This window comes from Vicia villosa, linkage group LG2 (assembly GCF_029867415.1).
Source record: "Vicia villosa cultivar HV-30 ecotype Madison, WI linkage group LG2, Vvil1.0, whole genome shotgun sequence".
Lineage (NCBI taxonomy): Eukaryota > Viridiplantae > Streptophyta > Magnoliopsida > Fabales > Fabaceae > Vicia > Vicia villosa.
In genome coordinates this window covers 24,569,023-24,594,699 of record NC_081181.1, presented here as the reverse complement: position 1 = coordinate 24,594,699, position 25,677 = coordinate 24,569,023, and the positions used below count along the sequence as shown (strand labels likewise).

The 25,677-nt window shown below is 35.8% G+C and overlaps 2 protein-coding genes across 2 annotated transcripts; one reads left to right on the top strand and one right to left on the bottom strand.

Moving 5' to 3' along the window:
- Positions 1-20,391: 20,391 nt before the first annotated feature.
- On the bottom strand, positions 20,392-22,442 carry LOC131646025 (heavy metal-associated isoprenylated plant protein 22-like). Its single transcript, XM_058916198.1, has 3 exons — positions 22,260-22,442; positions 22,061-22,136; positions 20,392-20,849 (listed from the first exon to the last, which is right to left on the bottom strand). Exons 1-3 carry the CDS (start codon positions 22,332-22,334, stop codon positions 20,557-20,559), a joined length of 444 nt encoding a protein of 147 aa, XP_058772181.1. The 5' UTR covers positions 22,335-22,442; the 3' UTR covers positions 20,392-20,556.
- Positions 22,443-23,869: 1,427 nt separating this feature from the next.
- On the top strand, positions 23,870-24,766 carry LOC131648722 (uncharacterized). The gene has a single exon (XM_058918453.1). It carries the CDS (start codon positions 23,870-23,872, stop codon positions 24,764-24,766), a length of 897 nt encoding a protein of 298 aa, XP_058774436.1.
- The last annotated feature ends 911 nt before the right edge of the window (positions 24,767-25,677 follow it).

Sequence of the window (25,677 nt, the reverse complement as noted above, 5' to 3'; positions counted from 1 at the left end):
ACAACAGGACTTTTGCTGGTAACAACCAGACTTTAAAGGAAAGGACTAATAACAATCAGACCTAACCAAAAGATGCCTGTAACCACAGGACTTTAAGGAACAGACTAGTAACAACTAGAACTGACCAAAGGATGCCTGTAACAACAGGACTTTTACTGGTAACAACCAGACTTAGAAAGATGCCTGTAACAACAGGACTTTAAAGGAACAGACTAGTAACAACTAGAACTGACCAAAGGATGCCTGTAACAACAGGACTTTAAGGAACAGACTAGTAACAACTAGAACTGACCAAAGGATGCCTGTAACAACAGGACTTTTGCTGGTAACAACCAGACTTTGAAGGAAAGGACTAATAACAACCAGACCTAACCCAAGGATGCCTGTAACAACAGGACTTTAAAGGAACAGACTAGTAACAACTAGAACTGACCAAAGGACGCCTGTAACAACAGGACTTTTGCTGGTAACAACCAGACTTTAAAGGAAAGGACTAATAACAATCAGACCTAATCAAAAGATGCCTGTAACCACAGGACTTTAAGGAACAGACTAGTAACAACTAGAACTGACCAAAGGATGCCTGTAACAACAGGACTTTAAGGAAAAGGCTAGTAACAACTAGACTCAACCAAAGGATGCCTATAACCATAGGACTTTCGCTTGTAACAACCAGAATTTGAAGGATGCCCATAACCATGGGACTTCAAGGAGAGAGATGCCAATAATCGCTGGGCTTGACTGAAGGAGACCAGTAACGACTAGACTCTTATTGGGGATGTGTTACTTTGTGCCTTGGGGCATCAACAAACTTGGCTTATGCATTGATGCATGTTTGATTTTTTCATGGCGTAATGCTCCATATTCATGGAAATGCTACGCGTTTTTTCTAGATGCAATGTGAATGCAATGATTACTATATGCAGAGATAACGAGGGCCCTTTAGAGAATATTCCGTCGACTTGTCGATCGAGTTTCGTCTCTGACCTCGAGAGAGGTAAACACCAGGGAGAATCCCCTTAGTGTTAAGAACTCCGTGGGGGTGCCAATAGACATTGGACTTTTAACTTGCAAGATATACTTCAGATCATTGACTTGAAGAATACTTCTGACTTCTCACCATGTGCCACGATTTGGAGAATTTTTAACACGAGGAGATTCCCTCGACTCTGTAAGTATAAGAGTGCGCCTAAGAGGGGGGGTGAATTAGGTTTTCAAAAATTTAATCGGTTTTATGAGAATACTTCTAATAATTTTTGGTTAAGTGTTTGAAGGTTTTTTGTAAGGTTCTTTTCTTTTCTTTGGTAATGGTGATGAATGCAATAAAGTGCGGAAAAGTAAAGAACGCAACGATATATACTGGTTCCCCTCACAATCCGAGAGTACTCCAGTCCCCTTTCAAACACGAAAGAGATTTCACTATAGTTAGAATTATTGTACAAGCCTATGCCTACTATCTAACCTATAGGGTGATCAAAGGTTCTTAACACCTTTAAGATCAAATCAATACTAATGTGAGTGAAGAACAATCCTCTTCAAACACAACACTTACTTCCAACAATCCTGGATAGTAAGGAGATAATACTTTTGAATTTATACAAGAGATTTAGATGAAATTTGTATAGCACTATCAATCTTGGATTGATCTTCTTCTTCAAATAAACAATTCTAACAATGAATATAAATGTTCACAATGTATGCATGAAACTTTGAATAGATTTCTCAATGAAAAAGTGTATGGAAAGTTTCACTTGAAAATGAGAATTTATGAACACTTGAGAATATTGAAAGATGAAGAATATGGTTTATGAATTGTTAATGAAGAAGGTGATTTTTGAATATGAAAGATGTGTAATATATAGTGTGTAAAACACCTCTTCAAAAGGTTATTTTTCCATGAAGCAATGCAATGTTTAAAAGATATAAAGACAATTTCGTTTGAGTGTAAAATGCAATGGAAAAACACACTGGTTCAGTAGGAACCGGTTCCTGCCTGGGACAACCCGGTTCCTGCTGAACGTTACAGCAGAAAATTTGAATTTTGAACGTGGGAACCGGTTCCTGCATAGGGACAACCCGGTTCCCCATAGTAAACCACAGATTGCTGAAATTTGAGAATGCTGGGAACCGGTTCCCCCATAGGGACAACCCGGTTCCTAAAACCTTTATTTTGAATTTTAACTATGAAAAAGGTTTTAAATGAACTCTTTGATATATGAGACTTGTTCATGATTATGATATGCATGAGAGTATATTTTGTGAACAATTATATGTCAAAGTGAGTATTGTTTATACCTTTGCCATTTATTGCTTGATTCTTGAATCTTTATTATTTCTTCAAGACTTTGAAATTGTGTGTTCTTTGCTTAAGACTTGAGATTCTTTTTGCACATCCTTTATGAAAGCTTGATGTCCATATTGTCTTCATCAAAACAAACTATGCTTGAGATGCTTTGCAATTACATTCTCCCCCTTTTTGATGATGACAACCAAGACTTGAAAACGTTTTTGAAGAGAGTTGTTTTGTGCTTTTGAAAAAGTGTTTGAATCAATGCAAGGCTCCCCCTATGTTAGAGACTCCCCCTAAATCCATGATTCCTTGATTTATGGTGATGAGTTTCATTTGATAATTTTAACAATGGCCTGCATTTTCTTTGAAACAAAACAACAACAATACAAGCATATCCTTCTCCCCCTTTGTTATTATCAAAAAGGATGGGGAAAAAGCGAGAAAAAATATGTGAAATATAACACACACAATGTAAAGTACCAAAAGGTTAACACACAAATGAAATACTAGAAAGAATACGAAACGGAGTTTTTTACGGTTACAACATAAAACAGAAATAGTCCTAAACATCACAAACATGATTGGAACATTGTCTAGAACATAAATAAAAACTTAATAATAAAAAGAAAACATGACATAGAATTTAAAAGAAATAAATTAGTCACTTTCATCCATGTGTTCTTCATCATCATCATCATCTTGTTCATCTTCTTCTTCATCACTTCCTTCCTCTCCCTCATAATGAGCTAAGATACGCCTTTGAGTCCTTTGAATTTCCCGCATTTGTCTTCTTATAAGGTTATGCTCATAGTTATTCTCCCTCTTGTTGTTATCAATGGATGTTTGAATAGAACAAAGCTTGGCAAACATCATATCCATTGTGTATCCACCTTCGGGACGTTGAGGATCTTGTGGCACGGCTGGCTCAAAATCAACTTTGTAAACGAATCTACCTTCACGATCCGTAACTATTCCTGTATTTTTAAGAGCAGTAGCGGTGGTAATGGCACACTCTTGTTCATCCATATTTTTCTTTGGTTCTCGTTGGAGGAGAACACCAGCATTCCGAACAATATGAGAGATGGCCCTTGCATAAGGTAAGCCTCCTTTAAGGGAAGCCATAAGCTGCATGTGGCGCATAATTGAAAGCGCCCAATTGACTTCAATGCCCCGCCTTAGAGCAAGCAAAACCATCAACTCGAACTCATTGACCCTGGAATGGTTAGAATTCTTTGGAAATAAAACATAAGCAATGATAAGATGGAGCATCCTATCACTCACCGATAAGCTTGAACCGAACATGTTAAACTTGATAGCAAGCTGTTGGCGAACTGACTCGCGTTGAGTTGGTCGGCACATATCCACAAAAACATCAATCTTACTATACGGTTGCCAATCCTCCGGTATGTTACCTTGAAGGAGCACTAAGCCTTGAGATGGAATTCCTAATACTCTTCCAAATTCCTCAACATCTAAGCATATTTCCTTATTTGAAACTTTTGACAATAATGTGAAATCATCAAATTCATCGGTTACTATCCTAAGATTGTGGTAAAACTCTCTAACCAAATCCAGATAATAATCACCATGGTCAAGCACAAAATTAGCTACCCCTGCATTAGCTAGTCTACCCGGAAAATTGAAGCTGTGATTAGGGAAATCGGGTAGTTTACCGTATTTTGCCGCAAGGAGTTTTCGACTCCGGATGTTGAATGTGAGTCTCCGACTCTTGACCGTTGGTTGAATCTCTTGAGGATCTTCACTTGTCTCTCCCATTTTGTTCTTTCCCTTTGCACTTCTTGAAACTTTGGGTGCCATTGTTGAAAGGAGTTGAAAGTTAGGGTTTGGGATTTTAGGATTTGGTGAGTGGAGAAGGATTTGAGTGAATTTTGTGAAAGAGTGGAGGATTATATAGTGTTTAGAGGTAGTGGGTAATTTAATTTGGAGAGTTATGGAGAGATAATGGAGCTTTGATTGGGGTTTGACTATGGAGGTGGAAGGGTGTTTGGAGAAGATGAAGATGAATGAATGTGAATAATGAAAGTAAAAGTGTGTGAATGAGAGTAAAAGAGAATAAATGTGTGGTGTGAAGTGGTATAATGTGTATTAAATAAAATAAGAAAAGAAAATAAAATAAGGAAGAGAAAGATTAACCACACAAACCTTTCACGTACAGCCAAAAAGGAATAAGTGAAATCTGGAAAAATGTACGTGGGAACCGGTTCGTCCCTACATGGGAACCGGTTCCTGAGACACAAGGAAAACACGCCTCTGGAAATTAGTATGGGGAACCGGTTCGTCCCTACATGGGAACCGGTTCCTGGAGTGAAAATTTCCAAAAACTTTTATTTTATGAAATATAAAGCATATATACCATATAAAATTATCAAGTCATAATAAATGAACATTTATAAAGCATTTTTTATCACATAAAATGTTAGAAACATGTACCTTTGATGTATGAACATATTTTAAACATCACCTTCGTCTAAAATTCCAAGCTCTCGTCGAATTTTGTAAAAAGATTCTTTTGGGAGAGGCTTGGTGAAGATATCCGCAAGTTGATTATGAGTATCTACAAAAGTGACTTCAACATCTCCTTTAAGCACATGATCGCGAAGAAAATGATGTCGAATGTCTATGTGTTTGGTTCTTGAATGCATGACTGGATTCTTTGTAATATTTATAGCACTTGTATTGTCGCATCGAAGAGGAATGCATCCGAGATCAAGTCCGTAGTCACGAAGTTGTTGCTTAAGCCAAAGAATTTGTGCACAACAACTACCCGCTGCTATGTATTCCGCTTCGGCCGTACTAAGAGCAACACATGCTTGCTTTTTACAAGCCCATGATACTAATGCATTTCCAAGAATATGATAAGTACCACTTGTGCTTTTACGATCAGTTTTACATCCTGCATAATCCGCGTCAGAATAACCAATTAAATTGCAAACACTACCTTTAGGATACCATAAGCCAACGTTGGTTGTTCCTTTGAGATACTTCATGATCCTTTTAACCGCCATAAGATGTGATTCCTTTGGATTTGCTTGAAAGCGAGCACAAAGACAAACACTAAACATTATGTCAGGACGGCTTGCCGTCAAATACAATAAAGAACCAATCATACCTCGATACTTGGTAATATCAATTGGAGTACCGGATTCATCTTGATCAACATATGTACCGGAGCCCATTGGAGTATTCATTGCTTTGCAATTATCCATATCAAACTTCTTCAATAGTTCTTTACAATATTTGGATTGATTGATAAAGATTCCATCTTTGAGTTGCTTAATTTGTAGTCCAAGAAAGTAATTCATCTTTCCCATCATAGACATCTCGAATTCTCCTTGCATCATCACTGAGAATTCCTCACACATTTCTTTGTTAGTCGATCCAAAAATGATATCATCAACATAGACTTGAACCAATAAAGTGTTACTCTTGATTTTCTTAATGAACAAAGTTTTATCAACCTTACCCTTTTCGAAACCCTTTTCACACAAAAAATTGCTAAGTCTATCATACCATGCTCTAGGTGCTTGCTTTAATCCATAAAGAGCCTTTCTCAACTTAAAGACATGTGAAGGATTTTTGAAGTCTTCAAATCCCGGGGGTTGTTTGACATAGACTTCTTCATTGATGTAGCCATTTAAGAATGCGCTCTTGACGTCCATTTGATAAAGCTGAAAATTTAATGAACATGCATAAGCAAGTAAAAGACGGATAGCTTCTAACCTTGCAACCGGAGCAAATGTTTCTTCAAAGTCGATTCCTTCTTCTTAATTGTAACCTTGGGCCACCAATCTTGCTTTGTTTCGAACAATTATACCATTCTCATCAAGTTTGTTCTTAAACACCCATCGAGTACCTATGATATGTTTATTACTTGGTCTAGGAACAAGTTCCCAAACTTGATTTCTTTCGAATTGATTTAATTCTTCTTGCATTGCATTTATCCATTGATCGTCTCCTAAGGCTTCATCAACTTTTGAAGGTTCAATTTGAGAAACAAAAGCCATGTGTAAGCAAGCATCTTTGAGATTTAATCTTGTTGCAACTCCTTGACTAATATCACCAATAACTTTATCAATAGGATGATCTCTATGAGTTCTCCATTCTTTTGGTAGATCATTGGTGTTTGATTCTTGTTGTACATTTTCTTGTTGAACACTTTCTTGTTGTACTTCCGGTGCCTTCTCAATTATATCATTTGAAAGTTCTTCCGGTGCCTTTACAATTGTATTATTTGAAGGTTCTTCCGGGGGTAAATCTAAAGGATCATCATCATCACAAACCACTTCTTCCTCTTTGGAAGTGTTAGTCTCATCAAAAGATACATGCATGGATTCTTCAATAGTTAAAGTTCTTTTATTATAAATTCTATATGCTTTACTAGAAAGAGAATAACCAAGAAATATACCTTCATCGGATTTCTCATCAAACTTACCAAGATTGTCTTTGTCATTGTTGAGAACAAAGCACTTGCATCCAAAAATGTGAAAGTGAGCAATGTTTGGCTTTCTTCCTTTGAAGAGTTCATATGGAGTCTTCTTTAAGATAGGTCTAATGATTACTCGATTTCCAACATAACATGCCGTACTAACCGCATCCGCCCAAAAATATTTAGGAAGATTTGCATCACTAAGCATTGTTCTTGCAAGTTCCACTAGAAACCTATTTTTCCTTTCAACTACTCCATTTTGTTGTGGAGTTCTTGGTGCTGAAAAATTATGAGAGATACCATGTTCTTCACAAAATTCTTCAAATGATGCATTTTGAAACTCTCCACCATGATCACTTCTTATGGATACAATCTTTAATGATTTCTCATTTTGGATTTGTTTTGCATACTTCTTAAAGGCTCTAAAAGCATCACTTTTCTGCACAAGAAACAAAGTCCAAGAATATCTAGAATAATCATCAACAATAACTAAAGCGTATACATTACCTCCGAAGCTTCTTGTCCTTGATGGACCAAATAAATCCATATGTAACAATTGAAGTGGTCTTGTTGTAGTCACCACATTCTTTGGTTTGAAAGATGATTTGGTTTGCTTTCCCTTTTGACAAGCATCACATAGTTTATCTTTGACAAACTTTATCTTAGGTAAGCCAATGACAAGATCATGTTTGGTTAACTTATTTAAATGATCCATATGAATATGGGCTGCTCTCTTATGCCATAACCATGATTCATTATTGTTTACCAAAAGACATTTTACTTTCAAAGATAAATCATTTAAAGAAATCATAAAAATGTTATTAATTCTTGTACCTTTGAGTTTTACCTCATTGGTGACTTCATCGATGATCAAACATTCTTCCTTAGTGAATTTGATCTTGAAGCCTTTGTCACAAAGTTGGCTAATGCTTAGAAGATTATGCTTTAGTCCTTCAACATAAAGAACATCTTCAATGGATGTGAAAGGTGGTGCACCAACTTTGCCTTTGCCAAGAATTCTTCCCTTATTGTTGTCTCCATAAGTGACAAAACCCTTGGCCTTTAACTTTAGATCTGAAAATTGGTTTAAGTCACCCGTCATATGCTTTGAACAACCACTATCTAGATACCATAGGTTTGAAGTGGTCTTCAAGCATACCTCGCCTTCTTCATCGTCGGAGTGGTGTGATGCCATTAGTGCTAGGTTTGCACTTTCGTCACTATCGGAGTCCGATGAGGAACTTACTTCATTATCTTCCCATGCTATGTAGGCCTTTTTATTTTTGAACTCCCTTTTGCCTTTGAATACATTCTTCTTCGAAAGCTTTGGACATTCCGGCTTTATGTGTCCTTGTTTCCCACATTCATAGCATGTAACTTCTTGTGATGAAGTGGATGCTTCTTTATCTTTATGCTTTGAGAATTTCTTTCTTTTGACATAGTTAGTATTATCAATATTATTTTTATTACCGAAAAATTTGCCTAACCTTTTTACAAGAAGCAAGAAGTTTTCATCTTCATCCGATGCATCTTTCATTTTGCCTTCTATTGAATCCACTTTTAATGCAATGCCTTTGGATTTCTTCTCTAAGTTCTCATGCTTTTCCAATCTTCCAAGTTCTGTCTCATATTCTTGAAGTTTTCCAAATAGTGTTGCGGAAGTAAGTTTTGATAAATTTTTCTTTTCGGATATCGCCGTCACTTTTGGTTGCCACTCCCTTGTCAAAGATCTGAGCACTTTAAGATTAAGTTCTTCGGTAGTAAGAGTCTTACCAAGTGCCTTCAAGTGATTTGTCAAATGTACGAATCGTTTTTGCAAATCGAGAATAGTTTCTCCGGGCTTCATTCTAAACAGTTCGTACTCTTGGCTTAAAGTATTCAACCTTGATCTTTTAACTTCAGCAGTACCTTCATGAGTTTCTACAAGAGTATCCCAAATTTCCTTTGATGTTGTACATGTTGATATTCGGAAGAATTCATCCATACTAAGAGCACCATGAAGGAGACTGATCGCCTTTTTGTCAGCAAGAACCCTTTTTCTATCATTATCATCCCATGACGCTTTAGGTTTCTCCGATCCAACACCATTAACGACCGTTGTAGGAACATGAGGACCTTGTAGGACAGCCTCCCAAACTTCTTCTCCTTGTGCTTCTAGATGAGCCTTCATTTGGATTTTCCAAAAGTCAAAATATTCACCACAAAACAATGGAGGCTTGTTGTTAGAACCACCATCTTTGAAAACTGGTCTTTGATTTGCGGAAGCCATTCTGGATCTTTAGGAACAAGTTACCTATAACTTGCTCTGATGCCAAATGTAAGTATAAGAGTGCGCCTAAGAGGGGGGGTGAATTAGGTTTTCAAAAATTTAATCGGTTTTATGAGAATACTTCTAATAATTTTTGGTTAAGTGTTTGAAGGTTTTTTGTAAGGTTCTTTTCTTTTCTTTGGTAATGGTGATGAATGCAATAAAGTGCGGAAAAGTAAAGAACGCAACGATATATACTGGTTCCCCTCACAATCCGAGAGTACTCCAGTCCCCTTTCAAACACGAAAGAGATTTCACTATAGTTAGAATTATTGTACAAGCCTATGCCTACTATCTAACCTATAGGGTGATCAAAGGTTCTTAACACCTTTAAGATCAAATCAATACTAATGTGAGTGAAGAACAATCCTCTTCAAACACAACACTTACTTCCAACAATCCTGGATAGTAAGGAGATAATACTTTTGAATTTATACAAGAGATTTAGATGAAATTTGTATAGCACTATCAATCTTGGATTGATCTTCTTCTTCAAATAAACAATTCTAACAATGAATATAAATGTTCACAATGTATGCATGAAACTTTGAATAGATTTCTCAATGAAAAAGTGTATGGAAAGTTTCACTTGAAAATGAGAATTTATGAACACTTGAGAATATTGAAAGATGAAGAATATGGTTTATGAATTGTTAATGAAGAAGGTGATTTTTGAATATGAAAGATGTGTAATATATAGTGTGTAAAACACCTCTTCAAAAGGTTATTTTTCCATGAAGCAATGCAATGTTTAAAAGATATAAAGACAATTTCGTTTGAGTGTAAAATGCAATGGAAAAACACACTGGTTCAGTAGGAACCGGTTCCTGCCTGGGACAACCCGGTTCCTGCTGAACGTTACAGCAGAAAATTTGAATTTTGAACGTGGGAACCGGTTCCTGCATAGGGACAACCCGGTTCCCCATAGTAAACCACAGATTGCTGAAATTTGAGAATGCTGGGAACCGGTTCCCCCATAGGGACAACCCGGTTCCTAAAACCTTTATTTTGAATTTTAACTATGAAAAAGGTTTTAAATGAACTCTTTGATATATGAGACTTGTTCATGATTATGATATGCATGAGAGTATATTTTGTGAACAATTATATGTCAAAGTGAGTATTGTTTATACCTTTGCCATTTATTGCTTGATTCTTGAATCTTTATTATTTCTTCAAGACTTTGAAATTGTGTGTTCTTTGCTTAAGACTTGAGATTCTTTTTGCACATCCTTTATGAAAGCTTGATGTCCATATTGTCTTCATCAAAACAAACTATGCTTGAGATGCTTTGCAATTACAGACTCACCTTTTTTTTGAATAACAAATCCCGATGAGGAACCCTTGTTGGGAGGAATGGAACAAATCCGAGGAGAAATAAACTCCTATACTTCGGGAGAGGATGAATTATCAGGAGAAATAAACTCCTATGCTCGAGGGGACCTTTTTTTAGGAGAAATAAACTCCTATGCTTGAGAAAATGGGATCAACTCTCAGGAGAAATAAACTCCTATGCTCGGGGAGAGACTTTTCTAGGAGAAATAAACTCCTATGCTTGATGAATGGAACTAACTCTCGGGGAAAGGCATTTGCCTCGAGAAGATCCTTACACCACCATTACTTGAGAAAATTCTGCCCCAGCATATTCAAGCGTCTAAAATGTTCTTTCTCTTGATCCACAGATCTTTGAAGAGATTTTTTGAATCTTGACATAACTGCCCCAGATTGAATGAGTTTGAGAGATTCCTCGACGTCACTACTTCAAAACGATTGAAATCAAGAGAGAGATTCCTCGACTTGATTAACCCTGATTGGTCGAATTTGAGATGTCAAACCTTGATTTGCTTGCCCCAGATAGGCTAAACTCACGAGAGAGATTCCTCTTCGTGACTGCCCCTGATTATGTACATCTTATCGGAATCCTCAAGTTTACTTCCCTTGAAGTCAACCAAACTATGGAAGCAACTTTATCATGCTCAATGGAGTCTTCAAACTCTTCCCCTCGGGGTACTTAATCGAAATGCATCTACTCCACCGAGTACTCAAACTTCCCCCCTCAGGGTTGTCAATCAAAGAAGGTACAAACTGATTATGCTCAATGGAGTCTTCAGGCAACATGCCCCTTGATATATTAGTCTCTGGAATGATTTCTTTTTACTCTAAGGAGTTCTCAAGTCCTTTTACTTTGACATGATCAAGCTCTTTACAGATTCTCATCATGGAAACTTCCTTGATGTTTAAGCAAATGTTTTGTATGCAAGAGAATGTTAATTCTGAGAATGATAATTCTAATGCGAAGCCTATGCTAGTCTTGAAGTTTGAAAACCTTTTATGCAATGAGGTGGCCACCTCTTGTGAATGAAATGCAAAGCGGGCATACGATACCAACATAGATATGTGTTACGCTTCATTGGGAGTCAGCCAAACGCTATCTCTTTGGAGTGCGTCTTCGAAATAAACCCTACTTCAATTAGGACTTTTAAGGGTTGTAACTTGGCTGGGTTCACGGTTTTCAGAAACAAAGGATTTTTAGGCTCAAAATTATTTGGAACCCACCCCCTTCGTAATGTTCTCCACTCCTAAGTTCAATTAACTCAATATGAGTGCTCATCCCTCACAAGGAATTTTGAAATGATTGAGGAATCAATGAGGTTTTTTCGGACATGACAGTCGCTCACCTTTTATTCTTTTTATTCATTGTCACACGACTCTGTTCTTGCTTTATTTTCACCATTATTTTCCTTTTTTATTGCTATTTTTCTTTCTTCCTTTTTTCTTTCTTTTTTTCATTTTTTTTCATTTTTCTCTTCTTCTTTTTTTTGAACAAGTCGTGTGACCTCGCATTGTCTTTGATTCGTTGGAAGTGATTGCGACTGCCTCATTCCATGATTGATGAAGGATCACCATTGTGGTATCGTCATCTCTTGTCCTCTCGGTAGGTGAAGGATAACTATCACAGTTTTAACTTTCCTCAACCTTTTGAAGGATAACCATTGTTGTATCCTTAGATGCATATCATTTGTGAGTTTTGAACACTTGATCAAGTTAAATGAACACTACCCTGCCCCAGGGTAAAAAATAAGGGTTTTTTTTTATTAGAAAAGAAACTCCTACTTCAAGGCTCAAAGGGGTTAACGAGGGTCTATCTCCCTTATATCTCCGGTGTTTAGGGATTTGAAATAATGTCTGTACATCATCAGCAGGGTTTTATTCAAAAACACACAATTAGGGATTTTGCATTTTTATTGTCATCATTCTCCCTCCGCTCGTTGCCTAAGCAAGAGATTAATAAAGTTGGTATCGTAGTGCCAAAAACTTTTTTTTTTTGAGTGAAAACGAATGGATTGCTTCAAGACAAACATAAACAATGCATTATGATTTTCATTCAGAAATTAACAAATTTTTACATGCTAGAAATGCTTAAACAAACAATGAAACGTTACAAATGAGAATGCAATAAAGAACTACATGAATGCCCTTGTTGAGGAGACTTGACTCCGTCTGGACTTATTGCTCTTGAATACTTTTTTCAGTTTTGATACCCCATTGAGACTTCAACTTGTGCATAAGACCTCTTGGAGTGGATTGTGGTTATTCCGAAATCAACGAGGACTTGAATTCTGCCTTTGAATGTCCTACCACCTTCAGTTGAATGGCTAGGTGCCCCAGCATGGTAACCACTTAGCATTATCATATGTTCCTTCCACACACTTCAGATTACTTCCCAGAAGTATATTCCAACAAAGGCGTACAAGAGTGGTGCATTTATATTTTACTTTAGGGATTCGAGCGATGCAAATGATGCAATACTCAAGATAGACAATGTCTTGCTTATCCCTCGGTCGGGAGCCCCAAGCATAGATGTTAGAATAGTAATCACCATTATAAATGGAAGAAGATAGTATGATCATCACACTCAGGAGAACTATGTGTGGTAAGGAAAGCCCAAAACACCAACTGGAATACCAACAATCAAGGATATAACTGAGTACAAGGTATTGAAATTACATCGGTTCATTTCTCATATTCTTTCTTTCTTTATTGACGACCAAAGGCCACTGAGAAGAAAATTCCGGGAAGAGATGACACATGATATGAAGCAAAAGCTTGAGAATGAGAAATGCCTCTACAAAACACTCTTGATTATCACATGGCAACATATTCTGACGAAGTCATAAGAATTTGTAGTGCTTTAAGGGATTCGAGCAATGCAAATGGTGCAGTGCTCAAGACCAGAATACGTCTTGCTTATCCCTCGGTCGGGAGCCCCAAGCAACTTCCACATATGTACAAGAGATGATTACCACTTTGGCTTCAATATCCAAACCATTTGGAATGAGAGTAAGTCACCCTTGCATTTTTTTTTGACATCAGGCGCTAGGCACAAACCAACAATATCTAAATCAGCGGAGTCACGACTTTTTATGGCTTCCAAACTTTCCTCCAAGAGGTGAAACCTTTTTGTTACTTTCAGTACTCGGAAACATGAAGACTTCAATGATGTGAACTCTCCTTACCAAGAATAGGAATCTCAACATTACTTCAGACATGCTGATTCAAAAGACCTTCTCTTGAGGTGAGATTAACATTGCATTTGGCCTCTGAGGAACTTGTCTCAATTCTTCTTGTCAAAGAGAAAAGGCTTGAATAACCTCCATACACTGATTCATGTCAACCCCCATTTTTGTCCTCATTTTAGTCAAGACCTCACGGAGTTGTTCCATTATTAAAATTTGAGCACGTAGCGGTGAGAAGTCAATTTGTCGTTGAAATCCAAATCTGAATAAAAAGGGCCCTCATAAGCTTCTGATAGAACCATGAAATGCATGATTTTATGAATGCATGTTTCATTTACAAGGGATCCTAAAGTCCTTTCACACACTTTTTGTTTCTCTTTTATTCTTTTTTTTCTGCATATAGTATCTTTTCTTTTCTTTTTTTTCCATCTTTTCTGTTTTTCTACTTTTTTTTCGTTTCCTCTTTTTTTTTGGAAATAGACTTTAGGATCCCCCACAAATGAGGTGGATAAAGTATGATGTTATGCAATGCAAAAGCATGGGATCAAGGTCCATAGAATCTTAGTAACCACTATATACTCCTCTGAATAACTGATACAGGTCAGATGTCATGAGATCAAAGGTCCGACATCTTTTTGAATACCAGGAGAACCAATAGTCACCAACAGAATATGAATAGTCACCAACGGTACCTGTCATGTATATCCCACCCCACTCACAGGTGAATCTAGGTCAAGGTAGGTCAAAAGGTCTCCAGCGTTAGCAACTCTCCTGAAACACCATCATTGTTGCAAATACATGCCAACAACGGTATCCCATTCGAGTCTCAGCTGGTCGTGGGTCTCATGATCGCAATCAACAGAACCTGACATTCTGTTGGCGTCATGACTATCCACTCTATCCTAGGTATCCTATGTGTTAACTCTGGCCTGGGTATTGGGCCTTTTACCTCATAGAACAACCCACCCAACCTGCAAAACAGACCAGAAGACCCCAAGGAACACAGAATATAATCCATATGCATGATGTGCAAACAGAAATAAACATGATATGCATGCAGAAAAGTAAACATGTAAACATATATACAAGGTATAGACATAAGAACAAATAAACACCCAGTAAATAAACAAACAAACGCAGGCTAGGATCGACTCACTAAGGATGGACCAGCAACAGGTCTATCAACATCCCCAGCAGAGTCGCCAGCTGTCGCTACCGCGAAAAATGGATCAGAGTCGCCACCAATATATTTATCCCATAAGGGAAAGGAATACCAGGAAACCTAACTCAGAACAAGAACAAGGTCTTTCGACCAGAGAACAGGGCACGGGAGTCGGTTACGCAAGGGGAAGGTGCTAGCACCCCTCACGCCCATCGTACTCGATGGTATCCACCTATGTTTGTTTCCATCTAAAGGGTGTCTAATGTCTAAAACCTAAATGCGAATGAATGCAAAAAGAAATACGGGGAAAAGAAGGAATTATTTACAAGTGTGCTCGCTTAGGCCCCGCGACCCAATGCCTACGTATCCTTTTCAGGAATCAGAACGACCGTAGTTCGGCTCCATAGTTTCCATTTGTTTTGTGTTTTTTAGTTGAACAGAGGTTAAGGTCACAATCCACGATGCTCGACCTTTGGAGACTTATACGCCTACTTTTGGAAAGGACTTAACTTGTTCTTAAGCGCCTAACAAGGCGAAAGAAAGAACTTGGGTTTGTGTTTTTTATGTAACTACATGATGAACAAAACCCAATACAAGGTTTCGCACCACTTCGTCACTTTGTTTTAATTCGAGCCTTTATTAAGTGTCTTAAATGTTTTTGGTTGGATATTTTTTAAGGGAATTTACTTTGCGATTAGAATCACATAAAATGTATAATGATCGAGAAGCAGATTAGGGAATGAATCCCACACACTTCTATCCCATTATATAATGTTCAAGAAACAGATTAGGGAATGAATCCCACTCATTTCTATCCCATTAATTAATGTTTGAGAAACAGATTAGGGAATGAATCCCACTCATTTCTCTCCCATTAAGTAGTGACCGAGAAACAGATTAGGGGATGAATCCCACTCATTTCTATGCCACTAAGTGATTGAGAAACAGATTAGGGAATGAATCCCACTCATTTCTCTATCACTTTCTTAATGTGATTCGCCTCTTTATTTATTAGTGTTTTAAAGTTGAAAAAGAAAAAGAATGAACATGGGGAACTAACCTATTCTCTAATCTATGTTATTCTAATTTCTATTTCTAAAGTTAACATGCTAATGGAATATATTCTAAAAGGAGCATTAAAATGATATTAACAAAATAGGCCAAAAATATGGTCAAAAACAAGTAACAAAATCACATGACAATCACACAAAAATGACATGGAAATAGTACAAAAGCAATTCAAGCATTAGTGCGAAATTAAACTAAAAAATACTATTATTTTTATGAGTTTTTAATGAGAAAATTCTAAGACTAAAATCTAGCAATAACGAAACACCTAAAATCTAATTTAGAAAATGATGAATTTTATTATGTTTTTATTATCTAAAAAAAAGGTATTGTAAAGTAAACCTAAAATCTACATGTTTTAATGGAATTAGGGGGGTGAAAGCTAGAAAAGGGTGTGCAGTCAGGAATAGGGCGCAGGCCCACATACAATTGGCCCCAAGGCAGATTTTGTTATAGTACTCAGCCAAAATGAAGCAGCATGGGCCAAAGTGGGGTGTGATCAGCGTTTTCGCGTTAGGCCCAAAAGTTTTTTTGTGTTTTTTGGAATAGTCAAAAATGGCGTGAGATGGGCCAAGGGGAGTGAACACCGAATTTCGGTGATGGCCCAAGGGAACTGCATTGATCCACATCTTTTCCCAACATCAATTGAAACACTTATCCAGATTTTTCCATCAGATATCCTTAATGGCCTAATCACTACTTTAATTACAGTTAATACTGAGACTTTTATACACTAATTATTCACATTAAACCTAGATTAATACAGACTTTATACTATATAAAAAACTTATGTCAATTAAAGCATATTAACTCAAAAATAAATTGAAAAAGGGGCTAGGTTAAGAAACTATGACCGTTCATCTTGCGTCTTCTTCCTCTCCCTCGTGAACGGCGGCCATGCCTCCTTCTCCGGCGAAGACTCTCTCCGATTGCTTGCTCTGTTCGATCTCTCAACCTCTCATCTCAATCGATTGTAAAACGCACTCAACGAATCGAAGACGGAGGTTATGGTTCACCAATCGGAACCGGTGCTTCTCCAAATTGACGAACGGTGAGAAGTCCAGCGAACAGTCTCCAAGGTCTCAGGTATGCTTTGCGTTTAATTCTTCTTCTTCTTATTTTGCTCGTTTCTGGATTTTGACGTGATGCTATTGTTGCTCGCAGATTGAAGATTTGATGAGACTGTTGAAGAACGTTGCGACGTTGCTGAAGATTATGCTGATGAAGATTGTCGTGAGATTGATTGAAGTTGCTGTAGAGGATATTGACGGAATCGGTGATGATATGGAGAACTGAAGAAGCATGTGTGCGAAGCGTGTGATAGTTTTTTTTTTATTTCTTCCGCAGAACAATGATTGAGTGGTGAAGATGCAGTGTTTCGAAGAAGTCTGTTATAGATTGTTGAAGATTGGAGGAAGAGATTGAAATTGATTTTCTGGAAATCTTTTGTATGATGAAGGTGAAGAAGGTTGAAGATGATATCAAGGAGTTTGTTATCGGTTCAAGATTTTCAGCCAGAGAATTCTGTTACCGAGTTTTGTTGATCAAAGACAGATGAAGGGAGTGAATTTCGAAGGATGAAGAAGAGATAAAGATGTGTGAATCTGTGGAGAGAAAGTTGGTTGAGTGATGATGATTATGAATGAAGAAGCTCTGTAAATGATGGAGAGTGATAATGGTGGGAGAGAAATGAAGATGAAGGTGGTGAAAATGAGAGAATGGAGGAGTTCTTTGTGAAGTGGTGATGGTAATGAAGTGGAGATATTGAGAGGTTGAAGATGTGATTTGAGGTTAAAGAATTCAGAGAGGGAGAAGAGTGTCAAGAGAAGGTTTTAAGAATGGTGGAGGAAGAAATTGTGGAGTATGAAGGTGAGGTGAAGAATGGTGATGGTGAATGGGCGTGGAGGAAGATGTGTGAAGGGAGCTGAATTGAAGAATGTCGTTCTGATTTATAGAGGTGAGTTCCTTCTTCTGATTATCTCTCAAATTCTCATTCTCCTCCTTCTGTTATCAGTTGCTGAAGTCAATTATAGGTTCTCTTAGGAATGAGATGGTTAGAGGCTGTTATGAAACTGAGTTTGTCGTAGGCAGTTAGAAGAATTAGTTACAAAACTGTTTTAGGTGGTTAGAAAATGGTTGAAAGGTGGTTAAGGGTTTGTTACAACTGTTAGGAGAGTTAGTTACAGTGTGAATGAGATAGTTATAAACTGATTTTGGTAGTTAGTTATTTGTAAAAAGGTCAGTTATTAATGTTAGTTAGAAATCTGTTTTGGTGGTTAAGTTAGTTATGGCTCTGTTTTTGTATTGGTATGGTGTTGTATATGGAAGGTTAAAGAATGGTTAGATTGGGATTGAGTCACTGATTATGAGTTCTTTCTTGATGTGTGATAGCGCAGGTCTGGTGTGACTGTCTTGGTTTATGGTTTGTGTGATATTTTTCTGACGTTGCTATACTAACACAGCTTCTGGTATTGTGCAGGCATGAAAAGTGAAGGTGTTTGAACTGGTTTTGTATGTGCAGGATCATTTGAATGAGTTTGGAGGCCGGGTTCGATGCACACAGTGTTGCTGCAACATGTTATAATATTGTGGGAGCCTTGCATTCAGCTAGAGGTTGCAGGGCTGGTTCTTTTCTTTTGTAGTTTAATGAGCATGGATTGTGAAATCTCATAAACTTGCCTAATTGGAATATGGATGATTGTATAGACCATTGGCTCTTGTAGTGGTTTCTATCCATTTTATGTGGGGCTGGAACAGGATTAGGATATTTTTCCTTTGTGACTTTTTGTAACGGATTCTTCTATTGTATTGTAAATCCTTGTTGAAAACTTGTAATAGTCATTTGTGTATCCTTTAGTTTCCTCTTGAATGACAATGAGCCCTTATGAAATATCTATGTATCATAAACAAACCAGCTGATTAAACAAAACGCCTTGTCTCGTAGCATACTCTAATTTGTGATCAGAATTCAAATGATGCATCTAGTATGAGAATCACAACCATATCTGTTTTAAAACTTCTGATGAAAGACGGCTTCCATGGATAATTCTTATAGTCTGATGAGGAAGGAATTCATGATAAACATAACTCATAATCTTAACTCCACGATTTTTCAAGATCCTCGATCCCATGCTCAGCTACTGATTAATGAGTGAATAATGTGTTAGATGACCTAGTGGAAATATGCAGACGAAATGTGAAGATTAAGCCAGTTAAAAATAAAATGTGGGCAAATTTTGGGGTGCAACAGAGTGGAGCTAACTGGCAACCTATTTTGGCAACTGTGTGTTATAAAATTTGGCAGTGGCGTAACCGGAAGATTCAAACTCTTGATTTTATTTTGCATGTAAGTTTGGTCAATGACATAAAGCTGAATAATTTATGTGAATCGGTGTTTGTAGCCCATCGGTTTGGGCCTTGCCTTGATAGTTTAGTGTTGTCGGTTCGAATCCTAGTGGCTTTAGAATTTTCAATTTTTTTTACAACAAACTTTAGAAGAGTAATATCAGTTTATTCTGTTTTTGTCTTAGCGCGGCAAAAATATTTTTTTTCTTCTCAAATTTCTATGATAATTAGCATCTTTTAAATTTTAATTATAAAATAATTTGTATATAATTAATTAAATTTTATAATTAAATTTTATAATTAAATTTTATATTAAATTTTATTGTCAATGATTATTTATTATAATCCTTATAATTTTAATTTAATTTGTTTTAGTATAAATTGTAGAAACTATTTATACGTTGTAATTAAATATTTAAAAGTTTGTTATTCAATTAACTCATTTATTATCAAATTTTTATGATGAAATCAAATTTATTATAATTTGTGCTTTGATTTATTATTTTTCTTATATAAAAATATTTTTGTAAGAATAAGGTAAACTTGCGTATTAGGGTCAGAATAAGGTTTACGCCTGCCCCTACATTTTCTAGCCATATGACTTGGTTTTCCGCAATTAAAGTAAGAGAAAACGTCACTTTCATTTTTTCGAGATGGTGGATGTTGTCTCGAAATTTGAGCAATTAAGACACATAAAGATTGTCATTCTTAATTCAGTTATTCATATTTCGATTTTGAATTCTTTAATGATTTGTAGATGGCTACTTATTTGCATTGAAATTTTTTTATTGTTAGAAACAATCAAGACTTTATATTTTTGATCTTGTCTCTAATATTCTTCTTCATTTTGGAGGATAATAAAACGTCTGTATTTTGTTAGCGGTCCATTTATTTATTTGCCCTGGGCCTCTAAAAAGTCGGGACTAACCCTGGTCGATAGTATGGAAGTTGTTAGAGCTTTGACTAATGTTAAGCCTAATCGAAAATCGGGGATGAGTTTGATTTGTCGCATTCAAGATAATCTCAAAGACATGTCTAACTTTCACATTAAATTCATTCCTCGTGAAGCAAATAAGTGTGCAGATATTCTTGCTAAGAATATTTTAGTAATGTCTTCTTTCAATTATAATTTTGATAATTGTCTCCTCTTCTTGCTAAATCTGAGAGCTTTGATCTGGATGTTAGTTAGTGTTTATTTGTTTGGGTTTCGGCCCTCCATTTTCCAAAAAAAAAAAATTAATAATATTATGATTACATCTAAAAATAACTCAAATGTCAACTAAAATCCTCCTTTCACATTACTTATAATTGTTTTAGAAAATACATACAATTATTTTGACAAAATATACACAACCTCACATTTACAGGTGGAAAAGAAAACAAAAGTTACATTGAGGCTTTTGATAGTACTATATGAAATTACATAATTGAACATGCATTTGGGTTATCATCATTAAAAAGCACCATCATTTTCATCTCTGGAGACTTAGGATCACCCACAGCTTGAGGAACATTCCTGACAAAACCAGTTGGTGCTTTCATGTCATATGCCCCTTGAGCATAAGGATAAGTCACTAAATTGTATGGAACAAATGGCCAATTGTCAGCTGTTTTTCCTGTGCTCTTCACTCCATCAAGGACCTCCTTTGCATCTATATTTCCAGTCACGGTTACCCTTTGTTGCTTCTGATTTACAGTAAATGACTCCACCCCTGAAAAATATCATTACCCCAATAAATAGATCAATACTTAGGGCTTATGTAGCACCGACATCTCTGAAAAATGGCGTGTCCGTGTCCGTGTTTGTATTGGACACTTATACTAATATTTATGATTACGTTTAATTTTTCTAATTTTTTAAATTATTATCGATGTCTTCCGTGTCAGTGTCGAAGTCAAGTTCAGAGTGCTTCATCCTGAGAGGTTAGGGCCAATATGCCAATTTACATGTTCATTACTTGAAGTGTAAGTGCTTTGGAGAATTTCAACTTGACAAAATTACAAATATGCCTAGTTTGACTTTGCTGAAATATTTGTTCAAATTGCATATTTATTTATCTAGATATACATATTTTATATTAAACATGACGATCACGTATTATGGTACTTACGTACCACTTTAAAGTCAGATAAAGATACAAAAGAAGTTGCCTAGAATATGTCAAAAGATTTTTAATAAAACGTTGCATCGAAGAAATTAGAAGATTTTATTAAAATGCATAGAAAATGAAACAAAGCTTACGTGTGTACCTACCTCGAAGATTATATGATGTTTCTTAGGGCAAAAGATAAAAATTGGTCTTAGATGATTTTTAAATTTAATGTCTTTGTATTGCCCCCAATTATGCATTTTGTGTTCTACATCATGCATGTTATTTTAATAGTAATTATATTATACATGCTTCGGATATGGTGGGTTCAGAAAAAAAATTTATAGTGGGAGAAAAATTTTATATATATATATATATATATATATATATATATATATATATATATATATATATATATATATATATATATATATATATATATATATATATTTGTAAAAAATAAAATTTTAAACGTTTTATATAATGTATACAATTTTGAGAAAATATTTTAAAATAAATTATAATATATAAGATGGTATTTTCATTTTAAAATATAATTATTTTATATTATGGTGTTTTATGTAATTTTTTATATTTATTTCTTTTAATAAATTGAGTTATTTAAAAAAACTATATTATTATAAGGAAAAATTGAAAAATATGTTAAGAATCTCACATCGAAATTTTCACTCTACCAACCGATTTTATAGGATTGAGTTAGGTCCAACCATATTTTTTAACCTATCTCGTCTAATATATGTTAAGTACACATGATATTGTTTTTAAAACTAGAACCATATATATGATGGTGTTACCGAGCGACATATACGAACCTTCCATGTCTTTCAGTGCATTTTTAACTTTCTTTACACAACCTTCACAATCCATTTTCACCCTGACATGAACCGTCTAAATACAAAAAAAGAAAATGTTAGTTTTTTTATAATTATAATAGGAACATAAACCTCAATTGTGTGAATTGATTAACATGTAGACAGATAAAGAAAATTAAAACAAAAAAAAAAAAAAAACCTTCTTAGGAATACGTTTCTCTGTCGGTCTTGAACAATCAATGAAACATTCCGAAAGATGTCGAAGAATACCCATTTTGTGTCTGATCCAAGGCAATAAAATGTAGCAAGAAAACTTAATATTGAAAAGAGAGAATTTGATATGAAACTTGGTTGTACTTGTTTGTGAACCTCAACATATATGATTTAGTATATATAGCAGTGACAATACAGCAGTCACGACAGGATACTACTAGTAAGTTTCGGTTATTAATGTTACTTGCACATCAATTTTTAATGACGTACTATATATATAATCGTAATACTATAATCTCCTCAACAATTGCAAAAGAAAATATTGATTGACTTGACTTTAGTTTTCATTGGGGGATTGGAGGTTTGATTTGATGGTTAATTAATTTGTGTAAATTAACCTTCTTTTTCCTCTAAAAACATATGGACATATTTTTATATTTGTTCACACATCAAGAGATATTACGCCTGAATTTCCATATAATTTCTTATAAATAAAAATTTAATTGAAAATAAGTGACGGATATTTCAATTATTTTATGGAGTATTCAAGCATATTGTCGGGCAGTTACACCAAGGGAAGTTGCGATGGTTTGCTCCTATTGATTTAATTCTTGTATAATAATAAGATTTTTTTTAGACAATAAGATACGTATATGATATTAGGGAGATGAATGAGGCTAATGATATCGACAATTCGAGTGTGGGGTGCAAGATATTAGAAGGAAGGCTTGTAGTAGATTTTGGTTGAATCTTAAAATTAAGGAGAACATGTTTATTCAAAAATCTAGATTAAAGTGGCTTAATGATGGGGATTCGAATGATAAATATTTTCATAGAGTGATGAAAGAGAGGAGGAGGAGAAACCATATTAGTTCTATTATTTTGAGCAATGGTATTATCAATAAGGTGAAGGAGATTAAGGAAGAGGTGCGAATCATTTTGAAGGTAAATTTGCAGAGAATAGCTTTAATAGACCGATTTGGGAAGGGGTAGTGTTTAATTCTTTGAGTGTGGAGGATAGTCGTTCTTTGGAGAGTCCTTTTTTCGAGGAGGAGATTAGGGAAGCAGTGTGGAATTGTGAAAGGTCAAAAAGTCCGGGTACCGATGGTTTTACCCTCCTTTTTGTGAAGAAATGTTGGTTTTTCTTAAAAGAAGACTTTGTCTCTTGTTTAATTTAGGGATTTTCATTCAGGAGCTATTTTGTCCAAGGCTATAACCTCTTCTTTTATTAATTTGATTCCTAAGACATCTAATCCTTTAGGATTAGATAATTATAGGCCTATATGCTTGGTGGGTTGTATTTACAAAATTATTTCTAAACTTTTGGCTGGAAGGATTAAAAGGGTGTTGTCTTCTATTATCTCTAAAAATCAAAGTGCTTTTGTTCTGGGTCGTCAAATGCTTGATGAGGTTCTTGTTGCTAACGAATTAATTTATTTTGTTTCTAGGGAGAGGAGGGAATGTCTCCTTTCCAAGGTAGACTTCGAGAAGGCGTGTGATAGGGTGAGTTGGAACTTTTTAACGTATATGATGAAGAAAATGGAGTTCGGGGATTTGCGGTTGAGATGGATGGAGGAGATGATCTTTTCTAGTAAAATGTCGGTTTTAGTTAACGGTTGTCCTACTAAAGAGTTTATGGTAGAAAGAGGATTTCGTCAAGGTGATTCTCTTTCTCCTTTTCTCTTCGTTATTGTGGCGGAAGGATTAAATCTTATGGTGAATAAGGCGGTGGAAAACGGGGATTTTGTAGGGTGTAATGTGAAAGGCAAATGTTTTGTGGACATCCTTCAATTTGTGGATGACACTTTATTGGTGGGAGATGGAAGTTGGAAGCATCCTTGGGCTATCAAATCGGTGTTGAGAGGGTTTGAGATTGTTTCGGGGCTTGGTATTAATTTTAATAAGAGTAAGATTGTTGGAATTAATATTAATCCTCATTTTTTGGAAGTGGCTACTTCCTTCCTTTCTAGTAGGACAGAGTCGAAGGAGTTCACTTTCCTCGCCATTCGCATTGGATCTAATCCTAGAAGAGTTCACTCTTGGAGGCCGTTGGTGGATAGTATAAGGAAACACTTGTGCTCTTGGAAATGGAGGTGGCTGAGTTTTGGGGGAAGAATCACTCTTCTAAAGTCGGTCTTAGGTAGTTTACCTATATTTACGTTGTCTTTCTATTTGGCTCCTAGGAAGGTCATTCGGGAGATCAATAAAATTCAAAGTAATTTTCTTTGGGGTGGTATTGAAGAGAGAAGGAGAATTTATTGGGTGTGTTGGAATGATGTTTGTCGTCCGGTGGATAAGGGAGGTCTTGGGTTAAGGAGGATGGAAGATTTCAATATGACTCTTCTTCTTAAGTGGAAAAGGAGAATTTTGGAAAGTACTAATTCTGTGTGGTATAGTATGTTGAAGGCGCGATACGGAGATGTCAAGTTACAGGTTGTCATTGAAGGTGGGAAGATTGATAACTATAGTTCTAAGTCGGTGTGGTGGTGTTAGCTGAAGATTTTGTTTTGTAATATTTGTCCTTCGAAGAAGCGGAAAATCGAAGGAAAGATGGTTACTGATGGCCATCCCTTAAAAATAAAAGAATGGCTACTGATGGTCATGCTTCGAGAATGAAGATTTCTAAGTTCGTTATGAAGATAGTGAATACTGAAAGCTAGTGAAAGTATGTGTCTTCGGGGACTTAGACAAAATTTATAAAATATATTCAAGTATTACTACTTAGCGTGTTTTCGTAGCGTTTTTAAATACACTGCCACGCGTCGAAGACGGACTCAGGCGGGAAGATTTGAAATTCGAAGACGGTTTCGTAACTGCCCAAGTAACAGATGGCGTCGCTAGAAGTTCTTATGAGAGACGTGGCAGCAGATTAGTATAGGACCGTTAAGGTCGAAACTAGTATAAATAGGAGTCTTAATGTTAGGATTCTGTGTGTTCATTTTGTACAAATCACTCACATATTTACTCAAGTATCAAGCGTTAAGAGAAAGAGTTCGCTGAGAAAATGTACGTATGACACCACCACTTTAATACATGTGTATTATCTTTCGTTTTCAAATATCTTCCAGAATTACTGCATTTCGTTTACTTCTTGCCATTTACATTTCTGTATCTTTATTTTAATGTTATTTACTTTCGAATTACTTTCATGTTATTTACTTTCAAAGTCTTTAACGTTTCTGCATTTTAAGATTCTTTATGTTTTAATAGTCCTTTTAATTTCATATGTTGTGTTACTTATCTTTTCGTTGAAATCATACTTACGTATAACAAAGTGATTATCAAGATTATTTGTTCTTTAATCGAACAACGCTTATTGAAGAAGACGAATCATGAATATGGTTCGAATGAACATTGATAACAATCCTTTTGACTATGTGTCCTAGGATCAATCTAGTCGATCC

Excerpts from the sequence above, each read along its gene's own strand:
- LOC131646025 (XM_058916198.1), bottom strand. The coding sequence starts at position 22,334 with ATGGGTATTCTTCGACATCTTTCGGAATGTTTCATTGATTGTTCAAGA. Across the intron at positions 22,137-22,259 it reads AGAAACGTATTCCTAAGAAG|ACGGTTCATGTCAGGGTGAA; the intron begins GTTTTTTTTTTT and ends TTTTGTATTTAG. Across the intron at positions 20,850-22,060 it reads TGCACTGAAAGACATGGAAG|GGGTGGAGTCATTTACTGTA; the intron begins GTTCGTATATGT and ends GATATTTTTCAG.
- LOC131648722 (XM_058918453.1), top strand. The coding sequence starts at position 23,870 with ATGTCGGTTTTAGTTAACGGTTGTCCTACTAAAGAGTTTATGGTAGAA.